Source organism: Aedes albopictus, chromosome 2, assembly GCF_035046485.1.
Source record: "Aedes albopictus strain Foshan chromosome 2, AalbF5, whole genome shotgun sequence".
In the NCBI taxonomy this organism is placed as follows: Eukaryota; Metazoa; Arthropoda; class Insecta; order Diptera; family Culicidae; genus Aedes; species Aedes albopictus.
The window spans coordinates 104,807,957-104,827,310 of NC_085137.1; the positions used below are offsets into that span (position 1 = coordinate 104,807,957).

The 19,354-nt window shown below is 38.0% G+C and overlaps 3 protein-coding genes across 4 annotated transcripts in view; all 3 read left to right on the top strand.

Moving 5' to 3' along the window:
* The window catches only part of LOC109420622 (thioester-containing protein 1 allele S3), a gene marked incomplete at its 5' end in the record, with an annotated part of 38,809 nt that extends 37,573 nt beyond the window's left edge, over window positions 1–1,236 (top strand). The window contains 1 exon segment of the mRNA XM_062850183.1: window positions 944–1,236. Coding sequence (XP_062706167.1) covers window positions 944–1,032 — 89 coding nt within the window.
* Window positions 1–19,354, top strand: part of LOC134287690 (uncharacterized) — a 303,954-nt gene that overhangs the window by 157,371 nt on the left and 127,229 nt on the right. The window lies entirely within an intron of this gene.
* Window positions 6,738–19,354, top strand: part of LOC109420540 (thioester-containing protein 1 allele S1) — a 55,549-nt gene continuing 42,932 nt past the window's right edge. Inside the window, exons 1-5 of one of the 2 annotated variants that reach the window (XM_062850185.1) lie at window positions 6,738–7,029; window positions 9,198–9,381; window positions 9,441–9,797; window positions 9,859–10,177; window positions 16,080–16,308. In XM_062850185.1, coding sequence (XP_062706169.1) covers window positions 16,293–16,308 — 16 coding nt within the window. In that variant the 5' untranslated portion in view covers window positions 6,738–7,029; window positions 9,198–9,381; window positions 9,441–9,797; window positions 9,859–10,177; window positions 16,080–16,292. The remainder of the gene's footprint in view (window positions 7,030–9,197; window positions 9,382–9,440; window positions 9,798–9,858; window positions 10,178–16,079; window positions 16,309–19,354) is intronic. The other variant, XM_062850186.1, reaches the window with a different exon arrangement.

The window sequence follows — 19,354 nt, forward strand, 5'->3', positions numbered from 1 at the left end:
GACTCTTCTGTGACAAGTGTGTTACTTGAGGGTTAATATATTTCCGGTAAATAGTACATTTCGGCAAATGGTTTTCCGGTAAATAGTACATTCCGGTAAATAATACATTCCGGTAAATGGTCCATTCCGGTAAATGATACATTCCGGTAAATGGTTTTCCGGTAAATGGCATTCCGGGTAATGGTTTTCCGGGTAACAGTTTTCCGGGTAACGGTATAGAATCCAGAAAACGTTTAAGTCTTATGTTTTTGCACATTAAAAAACTTCTGTAAACATTTAAATCTAATGTTTTTGCACATCAATAAATGTCTGAAAATATCAGGATGTGGCATCAAAAACATTTGATTTCCTAATGTATGCTACCTTGCATAAACACACCTAAATCGCAATGTAATCCTGATGTAGGAGACATCAGGGCACGTCTGAATCTAATGCCCTTGTGTTTTAAAAAGTAAAGCGTTTCACATTTCTCCATAATGTAACATAAGAATGTAACGTTTTTAGATGTATCTTGATGTTTATGAGAACATCGGTTTACATTACATGACGTTACTTTTAAATGTAACATTAGAGCCTAATGTCTTTGAATGTTTCTTGATGCTTATACTTGCATCATTATACATGAGCATGGCGTTACAATTTGATGTAACATCAGATCCTAACGTTTTTTTATGTATCTTGATGTTCATATGCACATCGTTTTATATCAGTATGACGATAGAGGCTAATGTAACATTAGAGTCAGATGCATTGTCATGTTTTCATATGTCAAGCTGAAGTCAGAGTACATTGAAGCTACAACATAAAACGACAGTACTAAGTGTATTAATGCTTAGCTACATCTCAATTTGTATTCGGGATTGCAACCGATTGGAAGCCATTACTCCGAATCAACATTATCACATATGTTCAATTTGATCAATATTTTGTTTGTTCATTTCAGATAAGTTAGCCATTAAACAATATGAGGGTAAAGTAATGCAGCTTTGTGACATCTGCGAAGATATAGAGTGCGATAAATTGTCTTGTTGAAAATGAAACAAGGCTGGGCGCAGCCTTGTGGTCGTGAGGATCATTCGTTCATCGTTCGCTCTATTAGGATACGCTTGCTTTATACTGGATACTGGACATTGGATACCCGACCCATGGCAATATATGGACTTCCCCTCTGATGGCCTGACGAACTACAACAGCATCAAGAACAACAGCAACACCACGAGATTTTCGTTCTACCGTTTACCGTAGAGGAAAAAGTAGCATCAAAAGCAGTGCCATCAAAATAAAATGTATATTAGTGAATTAGAATTAAAAAAAAAACAAGTGATCCTTGGACTCTGTAACAGTAAACATAACACCCGCAAACGTAGAACCCTAGTGAACAAAAGAGCTCTAAATCAGAAAATAAAAGAAGAAAAACGAAATATACAAACCTTTGCGTATTGGTGTTTAATCCTGACCTTCCTTGTTTATATGGTTCATTCTACCCCTTCCTCTGCTCTGCAATACCGCTCAGAACGAGTTAGTAATTGCCATTAACCCTCGAGCGTACAACACGTTGAAAAAATCTCGCTTCTTGTACTCAGCATTAGTGTGGTGCTGACGCAGGTAGTCAACCGCGCGAGTTACGGAAGGTTAAACCATTACTCAAACTGTGCGAGATAACAGTAAGACTATCATACCACAGACAAACAGACCTTTCACTTGGAACAAATTGCGATAGAAATAATCGTCATGAAAACATTATCGCAAACCGTTAAATAGGTGGCGGTAGTGAGCAAACGTCAAACAGGAGCAAAGATTATGCGAGCGCTGTGAGCGGAAGATTTGCGAGCTACAAATGATTTGAATTATTCGTTAAAAAGTGAAGCGATCGGAAGCGAACAATGACACGTCTGTTGGTCTGTGATCATACCATGAACAGATTTGCTAGTTTGACATGTGGAAGCACCCTGACCAAAATAGATGCTCGAGAGCTGATTTATTTTAAGGAGTATACCTATACTTTTCTGTCACTTTGGAATAAAAATCTGGGGTTCCCAGAGTTCTAATCATGAAACATGTTAGAATCTTGACAAACATTAGTTTAGGCCGATTCAGAGCGCAACGGAGCTGTAGAATGCACTATGGTTAAACATCTGATTGGTTGAAAGTGATGCTTCTACCCTATATGAAATTGGAGGATTTGTTATCATAAAAAACGCTTGTTTTCTCAATTTTTTTCACATATAGTTAAGGATACCCAAATAACAATTTCATTGCTGATTGGTTTTGTTTGATTTTTATTAGGGTTTCATTACAGCAATAATTAAAACTCACAGTTTTATGACAACTTTTTTGAAAACCATAGATGAAATGTTTTATAATATGTATACTTAAAGACATCCATAAAGCCAGATTTTAAGAGTAAACAAAACTCTCCCATACGTAATCCTTCTGGCATTCACTATTACCAAAATAAAACTGTTCAAACTTTCAACAGATGGCGATCCGTTCGATTAGTAGCGACATCTGTTGGTGGAAAAGCAGAAACTATGAAACTGCTAGGTTTATTGCGGTAAACATAAAAGTAAACTTGCTTTCGTTTTATTTTCGCTAATTATGGGCGTCGCCATGTTGAAGCATCAGATACGTGATTGGAAAATAGTTAATTTTGCACAAATTAGCAGCGAATTGATAGTTTGCCGTCATTTCCATAGCATGCTCACATAAATTAACACTCTTAGATGAGTTTTCTTGTGATTCGAGATAGTTTTACTAAATTAACAAATTGATTCATTTCATTTCAAGATGATAATATTCACCATTTTCGAAGCGCATTATTTTATGTTTCTGCAACTCCAATATTCACGGTAAAATTGAATCCGTATAAGCCTAGCAACAATATAACTACTAAATTATTACTTTAAAATTATCGCTTTCCACTTGCGAGTAATATCTTTTCCTGAACTTTACGTGCCATTGATAAAGCTTCTCTGTTTCGTGAGCTGTCATATTTTTTGTTGAAAAAAAAAACAACAACAATCATCATAACCTCTTTTTGAGTATGGAAAATTTTCCAGCTAGGTTTAAAAACAGTTTTATTGCTACTCTTAATACGGTTTGCAAAACCTCAACGAGAGTGGTCCACTTAGCCGGATGATGCTCTTAAAGAGGTTATCAAGAGGTTTCCCAAGTAACACAGAAAACATCTTCTAAAATGTAATTTAAAAAAGATATTGCAGTACAGTATTATAAGTGAAACTGCATACATCTTGTGTTGAAATCAAGTTTTAACTATGTTCAGCAATAACAAGTTTATTAAAATCTTATCAATCTCAGAACAAGTTATAATAACGTTTATTTAATGTTGATAACACAAGATTTTTGTCTCATCGCCTTTCTTCAATTAAAGAATATATGTGAAACATCAGCAGCACATATTTATAACCTTTGGGCACAAACATGTTACGATAACGTTATTTTTATGTTTTAAATACGTTAATATACCAGTTTGGAAGTTCGTATTCTCTTCTCACTCACTAAGATATTCTTCATGAAACATGTTTTGCACTTAAAAATACGAGGCAATTCAATTATGATATTCTCAATTTAGTTGAAAATCGGAGTTTTCAACTAGCGAAGTTGGATTTTTCTCCAAATCCGTGCGTCGGACCTAACTTCGGAAGTGATACGCTGTATAGTAAACCTGGCCAGCTATACAGTGCACCACTTCCGAAGTTAGGTCCGACGCACGGATTTGGAGAAAAATCCAACTTCGCTAGTCGAAAATTCTGGGTTTCAACTGCATGGAGAATATTCTTCGCACTTAAATGTCAGGCCAATAACAGCAAATGGTCACTTAAGGTACTTACGTGTCGACTACATCTCACTTCGAAGCATAGTTTAATCATTAATCACTGGGAATATTAAAATTGTTGTTGTTCCAGGAAGAACTTCGCTCAAACTTTGTTATTGTTATACTTTAGTTCAAAACAGGTATCCAAAAACAAAAATCATATCGTTGGGAACGGATGTTTCGAATTCGTTGCTATAACGTTTTTTGAGTGTATTTCAACCAATTGAAGTAGTTCTCGGCAAACATGTTATTGAGAAGTGCTAGCGATGTAATTTAAACGTACTTCTAATGTTTTGAATTCTTTCCTATCAGTCCAGATAAATTAATGTGCCTACTCAAAAGTTTCATACTAATTATTTTATGTAAAACCGTTTGTCCATCTGCAAAGGTTTTCTACTATTTTTTTCTTATGACGTTTTAAACATTTATTGAAATAATATATTTTCCTTATTTGTAACGAACGAAATTCAACGATCTAAAAGCAGATCATTATTACAAACAGTATTCTAAAATACTGGAAAAACTTGTAATTAGAAGGCACGAAATGTTGCTAATTGGCAAATTGAGAGATGAAATTTGTGAAAAAAATCGCGTTCTGGTGGGATTCGAACCCACGACTCCGTGTTCGCTAGACCGGCGCTTTAACCAACTAAGCCACAGAACAGGTAATGGTTCTGCGGAATAGAAAGCCAAACTGACTCCGAAGCCGCACCGTGAACACTCCTATTTCACAAACTCATCTCTCTTTTCGGCTTAGATGCCAATCCACAACACACTCCTGTTTGTGCCCACTACCTACAAGTGCGAGCGAGTTATTTATATGAAGCCGAGACTTACTCTCGCACTCCCAGAGTAGTATATTAAGGGTATCAAGACAGACGTGTCTGGTCAGGTATGCGTGAGTTATTTTTCGTTAGCTTCACCCGAAAAGACCCGAAGCTGAGCCGAAATTTCTTATAGCAGATCCAATCAGCTGTTCTTGGTATTTTTTCAAATATTGAAACATCACAGAAAAGTAGCAAATAACGTTGATATTTGCTACCAGATCGCATCAGGTGGATGCCTGTTAGTCATTGCCTCATGATTTCCTGCTTTATTTTTACTTTTGGAGGAATTTTGTGTTTTATGGTGCAAAAAGTTTCCATAAAAAATTTCAATCATGAACAGTAATGAACAGTTTTCCATAAGAAATTTCAAAAGTTCACCGAGCAACGGGAAAATTCACCGAGCGTCGGCAGCGCGCCGGATCACGCATTTGCTCACCCTTAATATACCTCCCTGGGACGCTCGGACGACCGAACTGCGCCAAGTGACGCAAGCAAGGGTACAATGATACATATTGCCCATTTTACTGGCATTTTACCAATTTTTTTCACAAATTTCATCTCTCAATTTGCCAATTAGCAACATTTCGTGCCTTCTAATTACAAGTTTTTCCAGTATGTTTCAGACATACCAGCTAACCTGGTAAAATGCCAGTAAAATGGGCAATATGTATCATTGTACCTTTGCTTGCGTCACTTGGCGCAGTTCGGTCGTCCGAGCGTCCGACCGTGCCGAGCTCTCGACGCATACTAATTAGACACCAGCAAAACAAACTGCCTGGTGGCTAGGTATGCGGAGTGCGAGAGTAAGTCTCGGCTTCATATAAATAACTCGCTCGCACTTGTAGGTAGTGGGCACAAACAGGAGTGTGTTGTGGATTGGCATCTAAGCCGAAAAGAGAGATGAGTTTGTGAAATAGGAGTGTTCACGTTGCGGCTTCGGAGTCAGTTTGGCTTTCTATTCCGCAGAACCATTACCTGTTCTGTGGCTTAGTTGGTTAAAGCGCCGGTCTAGCGAATACGGAGTCGTGGGTTCGAATCCCACCAGAACGCGATTTTTTTCACAAATTTCATCTCTCAATTTGCCAATTAGCAACATTTCGTGCCTTCTAATTACAAGTTTTTCCAGTATGTTTCAGACATACCAGCTAACCTGGTAAAATGCCAGTAAAATGGGCAATATGTATCATTGTAGTATTCTAAAACTTCCTGATTGTACTGTGTCAGGAAGCATGTTGCATGTCTGAAAAATTGTTCGAAAATCTCACACAAACCCGAGATATGAAAAAACTTCCTTTCTTATTTTCAATCGGATGGATAGCCAATAAATTAATGAAGAGTGAATGCGTTAATTTCACCATAAATTTTTAATGGCACATGCAATTATTTCATAAGTGACCAAACACTGAGATGGTAAATTACAAATAGAATGTAAGGTTCGAAAATTATTTTGAGCCATTACCAAATACCACATAACAGCTGTCACATCAATTTGCACGATTTGCGTTTTTCAAATTACTTTTTTTCCTGCTAGCAATAAATTAGTATTTGGAATGTTTTTGAGAACATTATCAATACATATTCTTATGTTATAATAATGTATTGAAAAACATCTTTAGCAACATCGAAGATGTTTTATAAGCCGCCATTTTTTGCGCTTTTTCGGTTATATAAGTGTATGAAATTAAGTTTCGCACTCGAGAAACAAAACATGGGCGTTTGTATGAAACATGTATTTTAAACATTAATATAACAAGTTGTGTTACTTGGGTTTGATGTATGAATCAGTTTTATTGCTAGTTTAATTAAATTGGATATGAAAACCTCTTATAGAGCCGAACAAAACTTAAAATGTTACTTGGGATATGGTCAACATATTATCCAGTTATTCAGACAATTCATCGCATAGCAAATGGTCAGAGAACAGTTTATCCATCAATTTGGAAGAAAAACGAATAAAGTATAAATAATTTAGTGATTCATAGTAGAACAACTGTAAACCGTATTGTACTCATATAACCTTAATCGTTTAATTGATACCGTAAGAGAGAAATAAGGAACAAATTCAATGTATAGATTCTGTTTTCAACCGAAGCAATTCCATTAGAGGCCAAATGTGGGATTCCCCTGTGGGTTTACGTCGGTCGTTGTCATTTCCAGGATTTCGGGACAATGCTATGCCACTCGATTTGCGAATAACTTCTTATCATCGTGAATGAAGAACAAAAAGTGCTGGATGATGCATGCTGCTTTTTGTCAGGGTTCAGTTCAATAGTGAAAGTGGCATAGGAGAGGTGTTAACATGCGCGCACTGCGGTTAGTTTGGACAGTTGCAGCTTTCATAACTTGCTGTCACTGTCAGGATAGAGGGTAAGAAACCATACGAATATTATCGGAATTCCAGGAAACGCATGGCTTGTGAAATGGTTCTTCTGATTGACGTCAAGTGTGAAAATTATTACGGGCATCAAGAGGAGAGTATTTCAAGAGTGAAACGAGATCTTATTTTAGAACCCCTTGTGCTACTGTTCCGGTAAAAGTTTGGATTACCGAAGTTTAGCACAATTTTACTGAAGTTCAGTAATTTGTTTTCACATTACCGTTACATACCGCGTGTTAGGTAACTTTTACCGAAATTAGAAAAAATGATCACGACTAGAAAAATTACATTGAACCACGGTCTCATATCATTTTGCATTATCATATAATATGTTTGGTAGGTAGTTTTAAAGCAATGACTCATTTTATTCCAATAGGGAATTGCGCTACTTGGGCAGTGGCTTCTATATTCTTCTGTTTTCCACTATAACTCAGTCAAATTTGAACCTATTGACACAACTTTTGGAATGTGGTGAGATAGGTATAGTATCTACCCGTGTACAACATTTCAAGTCAATTGGTTCAAAATTGACTGAGTTATAGTGGAAAACAGACGAATATAGAAGCCACTGCCCAAGTGGCGCGATACCCTACGGCTTCCATGGCCGTGTTTGTAGTTTTAAACACTTCTCTACAGCCGCATTTCTGTGTCTTGATTATAGCTGATATAGGCTTTAGGCAACAGCAATTAAAACTGGAGATACAATCACTTTTTTTCAAGTTAGATCATGAAAATAAGAGCACTCTGCTGAACAGTAGAAAAATCCTCCTAGTATTGGCCATCAATAGCACTCTTCTTCAATGTATCTTCTCAATGTACTCAATCATTTAAAAATGGTATACCTGAGCATGATAAAATCCAAAAGGTCAAGCATCGAATCAACTATGGGATTTCCCACCATATGGTGATAATTGTTTTCTTCAAACGCGGAAAACAACTATTGGTAACTGTGGAACAAAGGTACGTATATAGAGCATACAGCCCGGGTGATGGAAAAAATAATCAGTCGAAAATTATCTCTGTCCCTGAAGCGTAGATCAAACCAGCGCACTGTAGTTGATTTCGTCAGTTTGACGCGTTCAATTGATAGATTTTTAACTACACCGAGAAAAAATTCTACTCAGTGACTGAGTTGGTCTTACTCAGAAATCAAAAAATCCTTTGTTTTCTTACTCAGTTTTCGTTGAAAGTGGGCCATCCATTGCCAATGGGTTGTCCCACTTTTAGCCGAAACTGAGTAAGAAAACAAAGGATTTCTCGATTTCTGAGTAAGCTCAACTCAGTCACTGAGTAGAATTTTTTCTCGGTGTAGGGTAAATGATGATGGTTGTACCAATTTATGGCTTTCAATGTGTTTTATACTAAGGGACGTTGAAAAATTCAAATGATTAGAACGCTTCCCCATCATAATTCCCAAGCTAGTGGAAAGCTATTCTCATGTAGCTTACGAAATCTGTATTAACATGTCAAAGGGAATTAACTCGTTTTTCGTTCACAAACATGTTTCTGTCGCCGTAGGGTCTCCGCCATTACGCCTACGCATGTAATACCCTTAACAGAAAGCGTGAAGATAGATTTTCCTGATAGCGGTATTGATATGTATGGGTTGATCAAGATAAACCCTACAACAATGGAAGCATGTTTGTTTACTGAAATCTTCACTGTTCACTTTTCAATGCTCATTCCTCACTGCTTATTCTCTTTCCTAAGTACTCACTCTTCATCCCTCAATTTTCTCTTACCACTATTCTACTGCTTATTCTTTATTACATTTCACTTCACTGCTCACTTATCATTTCTCAATTTTCATTTTTCACTTTCTGTTTCTCATTTCACACTACTCAATTCTTACTGCTTTACACTGCTTACTGCTTATGCCTGGTTGTTCACTTCTTGATCACCACTCTACTACTGATTACTTTTCACTCATCATATTTCACTGCTCATTTCTCACCACCCGCTTCTCACTCCACATTCTCCACTGCTATTGTTTTCATACAGTTTCCAACAAAGCTCACAAAATCCTCAAAAAATAACATGGAACTTATATTTATGATCTTCGCAATTTACTTCCACCTTCACTTCGTGTAGATTTATTTCAAACATCGTATTTGCACATTTTAGTTTCTTATGTTGTGGTATTTCTATCAAATTGCAGACTAATTATTTTCGGCCCTAAAAATATACATCCCAAAAGTGAGTTTACAATCGTGGTCACCAATGTTCTCAACAAAAGAGTACGATTGCAAGCAACCCTCGAAAATACACAAAACTCATCGATGCTGCGACAAGTAAAAACTTATAATTTCGAACGACAGGCCTCTAAAAACTTAACATTCAAAGTACGTATGGGTGATTGGAATTCTTTATCGCAGAGAAATAACGTCTATATTAATTTCAGGTGGATTATTTAAACAGAAGTGATGATTATCAGTTGGAAGTGAAGAGCCTAGACAATACTTTCAGCTTCATTGAGCACATTAATTTGGAATATGAAGCCAAAACTGCAATAACACTTATCGAAACTGACAAACCAGTGTATAGTCCGGGCGAACAACTACGCTTCAGAATTATTGTAGTCGATACTTACACAAAACCGGTGACAAGCATCGATAGTGTTGAAGTTTCAATCAAAGATTCGCATAACAAGGTGTTCAGGAAATGGCCATTCGCTAGATTACACAATGGCGTATTTGAATCGACCGCACAATTATCATCATCCACTGGACTCTGGTCGTTAACGGTACTTGTGGACGGCGTACGTGGAAATCTCTAGGTTTGTTATATACACTCAAAACTCATTGATGTCGCATTTTTAGGTTGAAGAACGCAAACACTTCGAAGTAAAGGAGTACGTCCTGCCTAAGTTTTTTGTTATGGCTACCCCGTTAAATCCAATTTTGTTTGATGACAGTATAATTTCGATCATGCTAGAAACAGCATACACGTTCGGTCATCCAGTGGAAGGTCGTTACAAAGTTAAACTGACCATTGATGATGAACCAGATCACATTGCAAAGGGTCAAATCAACGGAAAAACTACTGTTGACTTTCGTTTGAAAAATCAAGTGTATATGCATGGCGATTCTGAACTCACTCATGCTACCCTGATGGTTGAAGTTCAGGCAACGGTATCAAGTGAGTATCAGTGCAATAATTAAATAGTTATATAGCTTAAGTAACATTTTAAGTTTTGTTCGGCTCAATAAGAGGTTCTCATATCCAATTTAATTAAACTTGCAATAAAACTGATTCATACATCAAAATCTCTTGATAACCTCTTTAAGAGCATCATCCGGCTAAGTGGACCACTCTTGTAGAGGTTTTGCAAACCGTATTAAGAGTAGCAATAGAACTGTTTTAAAACCTAGCTGAAAAATTTTCCATACTTAAAAAGCGGTTATGATGATTGTTGTTGTTTTTTTATCAACAAAAATTATGACAGCTTAAGAATTGATTGATTTGTCTTTATTTAAGAGACTTTCAGCCCTCGGTAATCTTAAGAAACAGAGAAGCTTTATCAATGGCACGTCAAGTTCAGGAAAAGATATTACAGTATTGTTCCGATTTTATCACGCCCCATTTCAAAAATGTTTTGAAATATTCTTCAAAATCTATACGTATTTTCAATATTTTTAACGTTGCAAAACACGCCTTCAACATTCATCTTCGAGAAGAGGGGAAACACTTGTTCTCAAATGTAACAGCAAATTAATGAAAAATAAAGTACTGATGCGCGGAGGGCGTGATAAAATCGGAACATTACTGTACTCGCAAGTAGAAAGTGATAATTTAAAAGTAATAATTTAATAGTTATATTGCTGCTAGGCTTATGCAGATTCAATTTTACCGTGAATATTGGGGTTGCAGAAACATAAAATTAATGCGCTTCGAAAATGGTGAATATTATCATCTTGAAATGAAATGAATCGCGGGGATGAACCAGCCTCGGGCTGAAAATCCCCATAATAAAGAACCAATAATAATGAAATGAATCAATTTGTTAATTTAGCATTTCGAATTACAAGAAAACTCATCTAAGAGTGTAAATTTATGTGAGCATGCTATGGAAATGACGGCAAACTATCAATTCGCTGCTAATTTGAGCAAAATTAACTATTTTCCAATCACGTATCTGATTCTTCAATATGGCGACGCCCATAATACAGTGAAAATAAAACGAAAGCAAGTTTACTTTTATGTTTACCGCAATAAACCTAGCAGTTTCATAGTTTCTGCTTTTCCACCAACAGATGTCGCTACTAAACGAACGGATCGCCATCTGTTGAGAGTTTGAACAGTTTTATTGTGGTAATATGGGAGAGTTTGTTCACTCTTAAAATCTGGCTTTTTATTAAGTACACCATAGAACATTTCATCATTTTATTTTATTTTTTTTCATTTGCATCGCATTTGGTGAGTCCGTTTTATGCTCGAATGAAGAAAATCAATGAAAAATATTTATTTTGCTGTGCATGTGACAAATGCCTCTCACTCGGAGAAAAAATTAGGCAAATCTGAAAATATTGCTTCCAAAATGATTGGCATTGAACCACAAAAACCACACAACAATTGGTGAGATCTTGCCAATATTATTTATTTATGATTAATTCTACTTCAGTATATATAAATTATATATAGTATATATAAATTTTTTATATAACTACATTTAAGTTGAAAATTCGCTATTCATCTATTGGAAGCTGCTTCAGTTCTGGGCTCTTTCTAAGTTGATGAAAGGATTTATAAATGCTTGCAAGGACTTGGCCAGGTGTGTAGAGCTGAGTGGGACTATGACATTGTGGATAGTAGCGACATCAGCAATGTCAATGGATATATTCAACTTTGCAACTTCATCCAAGATTTGTGCAAGTATTCATGCTATGCTATGCTATGCTATAAAACATTTCATCAATAGTTTTCATAAAAGTAGTCATAAAACTGTGAGTTTTTATTATTGCTGTAATGGAACCCTAGTAAAAATCAAACAATACCAATCAGCAATGATATTGGTATTTGGAGAATTCCAGTTGCCAGGTTCCCGACTAGAAAAATATATCAAGTTAATAACACATTATGTTATGATGATATGAAATTTTTATATAACTTTTTATGTTATAAACTAGATGCAGAATGATGTTAAAATAACTAAAACTGTAACAAAAAGTACACCGGTCTAATCAAAATAATAACCTATTTTGTTATAATCAGAACAAAATTATAACGCAATATGATATAAATTTTAGCTTCAAGAAAACTAGTTTCCATCATATTTTGATACAATTGTGTAAAGTGATGTTCTGAATGTTAAAGAATCAGAACTAAATTATTTCACAATGAGTTATTTAACAACAGTTATAACATAGTATGATACAATTGAGTTATAATATTTTTAAACTCCTATGATGTTTAACATAATTATATCACAATGAGTTATACATATCATGGTTTGTTATAATTATGTTATATTTTTGTTAGAATCTTCTAGTCGGGTTTGCTTTCGAAATTATGCTGGTTTTATGCTGATTGAAAGTTAGTTGATTGTCCAGGACAACACTCAAATCGTTGATTCGGTCGACACGCTCGAGAGCATTCCCATAAATATTGTAGTCAAAGATGGTGGGGCGCTTAGATTGGTGAAAGGTAATCATCGTGCATTTTCCACCGCTAATTAACAGCTTGTTAACCTTTCAGTACTCGCGCCAATTTTTGTAACGCGAGCAGTCGCGCGTTGTACATTGTACAACACTCATACATTCTGAAATATCTAAGGATCCTGATTGTTTAGAGGAGGACTGTCTTTGGCAAAGTTGTTGTAAATTTCATGGGCTACTTGATGCTGACAAAGTTGATTCGTAATACGTCCACTAGGCGACGCTAGTGAGCAACATCATGATATATCTTATATCTCAGGATCCTGATGTCTTAGAAAGATGGTGTCTTCGGCAAAGTTGTTTGGTAGGTAAACGGCTTACAGATTATTGGCCGCTCAATTGGAAATTCCACCACTAGGCGGCGCTAGTGAGCAAATAAACTTTATATCCTATGTGTCTCGGGAACCTGATAACTTAGAAAGATGGTGTCTTCGACAAAGTTGTTTGGTAGGTCAAGTACTTACGGATGATTCGCCGTTTCATTTGAAATTTCACCACTTGGTGGCGCTAATGAGCACGTAAATATTATATATTATGTATCTCTGGACCCTTATTACTTAGAAAGATAGTGTCTTTAGCAAAGTTGTCTGGTATATCAAGGGCTTATAGATGAGTGACAGTTTGATTTCAAATGCCATCACTAGGAGGCGCTAGTGAGCATGTAAATTTTTAATCTCATGTAGCTCAGGATCCCGATTAAAAAGGCACGGGACACCGTCTTCAGCCAGAGGCTGTACAGACTGAACAGAACTTAACACTAGACCATGGACACGACATACATTACATGCACCAGTGGATAGCATGGTGCGGTTACACGCTTGGTAACGCTAACCGAACGGCCACGAAGCTCCTTTTTACCACCTGGATATAAAATTGCACGTCATATTTGTCTTCATCAGTTAGTGTTTGATCTACTATACAACTTTGCAGAAGACACCATCTTTCTAAGTAATCAGGGTGCTGAGACATTTGAGTTATAAAATTTTAATACCCACTAGCGCCACCTAGTTGTGGAGTTTCAAATCATACGGCTCTCCATCAGTTAGTGTTCGATCTACTAAACAACTTTGCTGAAGACATCATCTTTCTTAGTAATCAGGATCTCGAGATATATGAGTTATAATATTTGAGTACTCACTAGCGCCGCCCAAATGTGGAATTCCACATCGTACTTGTCTTCATCAGTTAGTGTTTGATCTACTAAACAACTTTGCAGAAGACACCATCTTTCTAAGTAATCAGGGTCCTGAGATGTATGAGTTATAAAATTTCAATGCCCACTAGCGCCACCTAGATGTGGAGTTTTAAACCATACGGCTCTCCATCAGTTAGTGTTTAACCAACCAAACAACTTTGCCGAAGACACCATCTTTCTATGCATTCAGGATCCTGAGTTATATGGGATATAAAAATTACATGCTCACTAGCGCCGCCTATCGGTTGAAATCTGAATTACTCAGGTCACCTCGCGTAGGCCCTTAATATCCCAAGTAACTTTGCCGAAGACACTATATTTCTAGATCATTTAGATTTTGAAATACACTAATTCACATTCAACTGTCTATCTTATCTTATATATACTACGTTCTTCATAATGCGATTTTCAATTTTCCGCATTATAAGGATAACTGTTTTCAAAAAAGGTCTTATATATTCCAAGTAAGATTCCTGTAGAATACATTTGGGTTTGACATCGATAGAAAAGATGGTTTCAAAGTAATAGTCGATAATTCTCATGTGTTGTACAAAGTACAACAGCGCGATTAACGGAAGGTTAAGCTTACACCACTCTACAAAAATATATTAATACGTTCTTGAAGTCGCAAGCAGTCTTCATCAGATTTTATGGCCAGAAATATTTTGTGGTCGTCAGCATATACGAAAACGTATTCCGATCCCAACAGTAACACGACATCGTTGAAGAACAGCGCAAAAAGTAGAGATCCAAGATTACTGCCTTGCGGAACGCCTGATTTATTGCTGAATGCACAGAAACGGCAGAATCCAGCTTGACACGCAGAACACGATTAGTTAGATAACTTTCCAACCACCGAAGAAGTCGCTCCGAAGCACCGATGCGAGATAGTTTGCAAAGAAGGATGCGATGATCAATAACGTCGAAGGCGGCCTTCAGGTCCGTGAGTCTTGGCTTCCATATGACAAACACAGGTATTGACAAAATCCATCAGGTTCGTTGTAACAGAGCGACCAGGCATGAATCCGTGCTGGTTGGTTGATAGGTCCTGCTGCAGTTAAGTATAACGTTGCTGACGATGATTTCAAAGAGCTTTGATCCCGCAGAAAGACTGGTGATTCCTCTATAGTTCCTTACGTTTCTTTTGTCACCCTTCTTAAAAACAGGAAACATGAGAGTTTTTTTTCCACAAATCGGGGGACTTCTTTTGCTCAAATGACAAGTTGAATATATGACACAGTGGATCTGCTAGAGCACCAACAAACTTTCGTAAAATTACAGCCGGTATCCCATCAGGTCCAGGTGACTAAGAGCACTTCAGTTTCCCTGATGCAACGATGATCATATCCGAGGTAATGTTGAAGGTATCCAGATCAGCAAAGTCTCTTGGTAGACTTGAGGCAGCAGCTTCACATCAAGATTGCAGTACGCGGTGGAAAGAAACATTTCATCGATCATCGTTCTTACGCCTCGTACGTTTTGATAATAAATCCAGATCTTTAGCAGGCAGCGACATCCTAGAAATGGTGATAACATCAACGACTGAGTTGTTAGATGTGGAAACGTACTTGCCATTGACGGAGCGTTGGAAGACCCCTTCACCACACCCACACACAGGACCGGGACGACTGTTGGTCGCTGGCTGGTTTGGCTCGACTCTGGTGGGGGGCTCTGAAGCTTCCATTATGCCAGTTGCAGGAAGTTGATGGAATGCTGATGTTGATCATACATCTCTGTGTGTGGCTGAGTAAATATTGGCTGTGGATGACTGAGTTGATGCACAAAAAATACAAAAAGATACAAAACGTGAGAAAAAATATAAATTGAAATATAGGTGATCAATAGCTAATATAAAAGTTGAACTGTAAACTTATATAATCATACATGCGACAAGGAAAATTTAACAATTGGCTGGATAAGATAGTTCTTCAAGTAAGCGGAAATCTGTGATCCGTAATTTAGCTGATTCGGAAACAAATAGCAAGTTTGTTATTTAAAGTTATTTTAAGGTTTTTTGTTATGCTTGATTCATCCACGCTTACCATCGCCAATTACATTCTGTTAGTGGATACGTGGGTGGAGCGACAAAACGTGTTAGTTTGCATTAATAATGAGTTCGACCTTACTGACATTTTAGCACACAATTACACAACCACCATTTACAAGTAACCTATTTTTATTTTACTTGCAGATGATACAGTTAACATAACTGAGTTACTACCAATATATCGGTATCCTTACAATATGACAATCCCATCAAAAAAATCATTCAGACGAGGCTATCAGGTATCAGAAGGCCGGCTCCAGAGGCACGTTATCCTCCATTTGGGACATTTGTGCCATCGCCAAAATAACAGCCTATTTCATCATCTACCTGAGGGAAAAGGAAGGAAAAAGGATTTGCATGGGGATAGGGACAGGTAGGGAAATAGGAAAAATACCCTGGAAGAGGGTACTAACGCACAAGCGTACCACAGTGGGTTCAAACAGCGCCCTGAAAAGGGTACTGTAATAACGCATAAAGCGAAAGAGAGCCTATAGCTCTTTACCACAGCGGGTTAAGAACAACATAATATCCTGAAGATTCAGGTTTCTGAAGTCAGTTTCACTTAATAAGTGTTTACCGAATGCTCGGAAACGCAGTTGCGCGAAAACTGGACAGTTACATATCAAATGATACGAAGTTCCATAATCGGATTCACAGCTATCACAGGCAAATGAATCAGCTTGCTGAATATTCGCCATGTGATAGCTGAGTCGGCAGTGGCCAGTCAATGCTTTGACCAGCATGCTGCAATTCTGCTTAGACAGATTAGTTAGATACTTCGCCACCCGTAGAGATGGCTCAGCACTATACAATTTGGTTTGACGACATGACTCCAAACTATTCCAATATTGTCTGTGTTGAGTGACAGCCCAGGTGTGAATCTGAAGCTTAATCCAACACTTCGATATCGGAATAGCTGGCTCAGGGCCAATGAAGTCATGTGATGCTCCAGAGCGAGCTAACTCATCAGCCAATTCATTTCCAGCGATGGAAGAATGACCAGGTACCCATACAAGGTGAACACCGTTTGCTGAATTCAGCTCCTCGATTTGAGTTCGACAAGCGATAACTATCTTCGACCTGGAGTTGGCCGAAGCAAGTGCTTTAATAGCAGCCTGGCTATCTGAACAGAAGAATATTACTTTGCCCATTACGTGCTGCTGAAGTGCTGATTGCACTCCGCACATAAGAGCAAAGATTTCGGCCTGAAAAACGGTACAGTGTCTACCAAGTGAATAAGACTGATACAGCCTTAGCTCACGAGAATAAACACCAGCACCTGCTCGACCTTCGAGAAGGGAGCCATCAGTGTAACATACGATGCCGTCTGAAATACTTCTTTCCAGATAATCAGATGTCCACTCTTCCCGGGAAGGGAATTTCGTGGAAAATGTCCTATATGGAAAATTACAAGCAATTGTAAGATCACTTGGAGCAAGGACAATTTTGTCCCAATTCACCAAAAGTGGAAACAACGAGGTGTGTGTTGAACTGCGGTTCACAGGAGTTTCCTCTAGTAGACCGAGTACCCGTAACCGGTAAGTGCAAGAAAGGGCTTCTTGTTTGAGATGAATGTGTAGTGGGGCAACGTTAAAGAGAACTTCTAGCGCTGCCGTAGGAGTTGAAGAGAACGCTCCAGACATCGCCATTAAGCACATCCTTTGGAGATGGCCTAATTTTGATTGGACCGTTCTCACTTCACCCTTTTGCCACCACACAAGACATCCATAAGCCAATATTGGCCGAACCACAGTTGTGTAAATCCATTTGATATACTTGGGTTTTAGACCCCAAGTTGTACCAAAAGTACGCCGGCATTGCCCGAAGGCCATACAAGCTTTCTTGATTCTGAACTCAATGTGAGGTGTCCAGGAAAGCTTGGAATCAAGAATGACTCCAACGTACTTTACCTGTTCAGTCACATTGATTTCAGAATCAAAGAGACGCAAAGGTCGAACGCCATTACGGTTTCGCCTTTCCGTGAAAAGAACAATAGATGTTTTACTCGGATTAACCGAAAGGCCATATTGGCGACACCAACCCTCAACTACCTGAAGGGCGTTTTGCATCAGGTCGAAAAGGGTGCTGATGCACATACCAACTAACAATGTTAGGTAGTCGTCGGCAAAACCATAAGTAGGAAAACCGCTATTATTGAGTTGCCTCAATAGCGTATCTGCTACGAGATTCCACAAAAGCGGTGATAAGACTCCCCCTTGGGGGCATCCACAAACACTCAATTTCCTAATCCCTGCTAGACGCAATGTCGAGAAGAGATATCGGTTTTTGAGCATTTGGTGAATCCAATTGGAAATCATTGGAGATATATCATGACTCCGTGCGGCTTCCAATATGGCATCGAAAGGCACGTTGTCAAAGGCACCCTCGATATCTAAGAAAACACCCAAACAAGATTGCTTTTGAGCGAATGCTTTCTCGATATCGTAAACAACCTTGTGTAAAAGAGTCACAGTGGACTTACCAGATTGGTAGGCATGTTGGTTCACATGAAGAGGCACGTTGGCCAGATGAACATCACGGATATGATGATCCACAATGCGTTCTAAGCATTTCAGAAGAAAAGAGGTCAAACTGATAGGTCTGAAACTCTTTGCTTCTTCATACGACGCACGACCCACTTTCGGAATAAACTTTACAGTAATATCCCTCCAGGATTTGGGAATATACCCTGTAGCAAAACTGCAAACAAGTAGTTTTTTCAAAACATGTTTGAAATAATCAAATCCCTTCTGAAGCAAAATAGGATAAATCCCATCTGCCCCAGGAGATTTGAAAGGAGCAAAGCTATTAAGAGCCCACTCAATCGATTCTATAGTTACAATACTCCGAGCCGAAGCTAAAGAATCATAACTACAAGAAAAGACATCAGGATCATCCGAAGATGTAATATCCACACATCCAGGGAAGTGTGTGCTGAATAAGCATTCCAGAACTTCCTCATCAGAGGAAGTCAGATCGCCATTTGGCAAACGAAGTTCGTTCACCCGGAAATCCTTAGATTTCGCAAGGATTTTGTTTAACCGACTGACTTCACTCAAGCTGGAAACATTTGTACAAAGGTTTTTCCAGCCGGATCGTTCAGCAGACCGGAGAGCTTTCCTGTAGGCCTTGCGAGCCGACCTGAAAGCCTCCGAACCAGCCGAACGTCGTCTGTTCCAACTCTTTCTACATTGTTTCCTGAGTTTCGCCAGATCAGAGTTCCACCAAGGGGTTCCTCTTGTGATCTTCACAGACCGCAGAGGGCATGCTTCTTCAAAAGCTTCCATGATGAAGGTCGTTGTAGTATCAACGGCATCATCTAAATCACTTGGAGTGTCAATGGATGGTGAATATCCATGAAATTTGGCTGCAACCAAATCAGTATAAAGATCCCAGTTTGTTGACCGAGGATTCCTGAA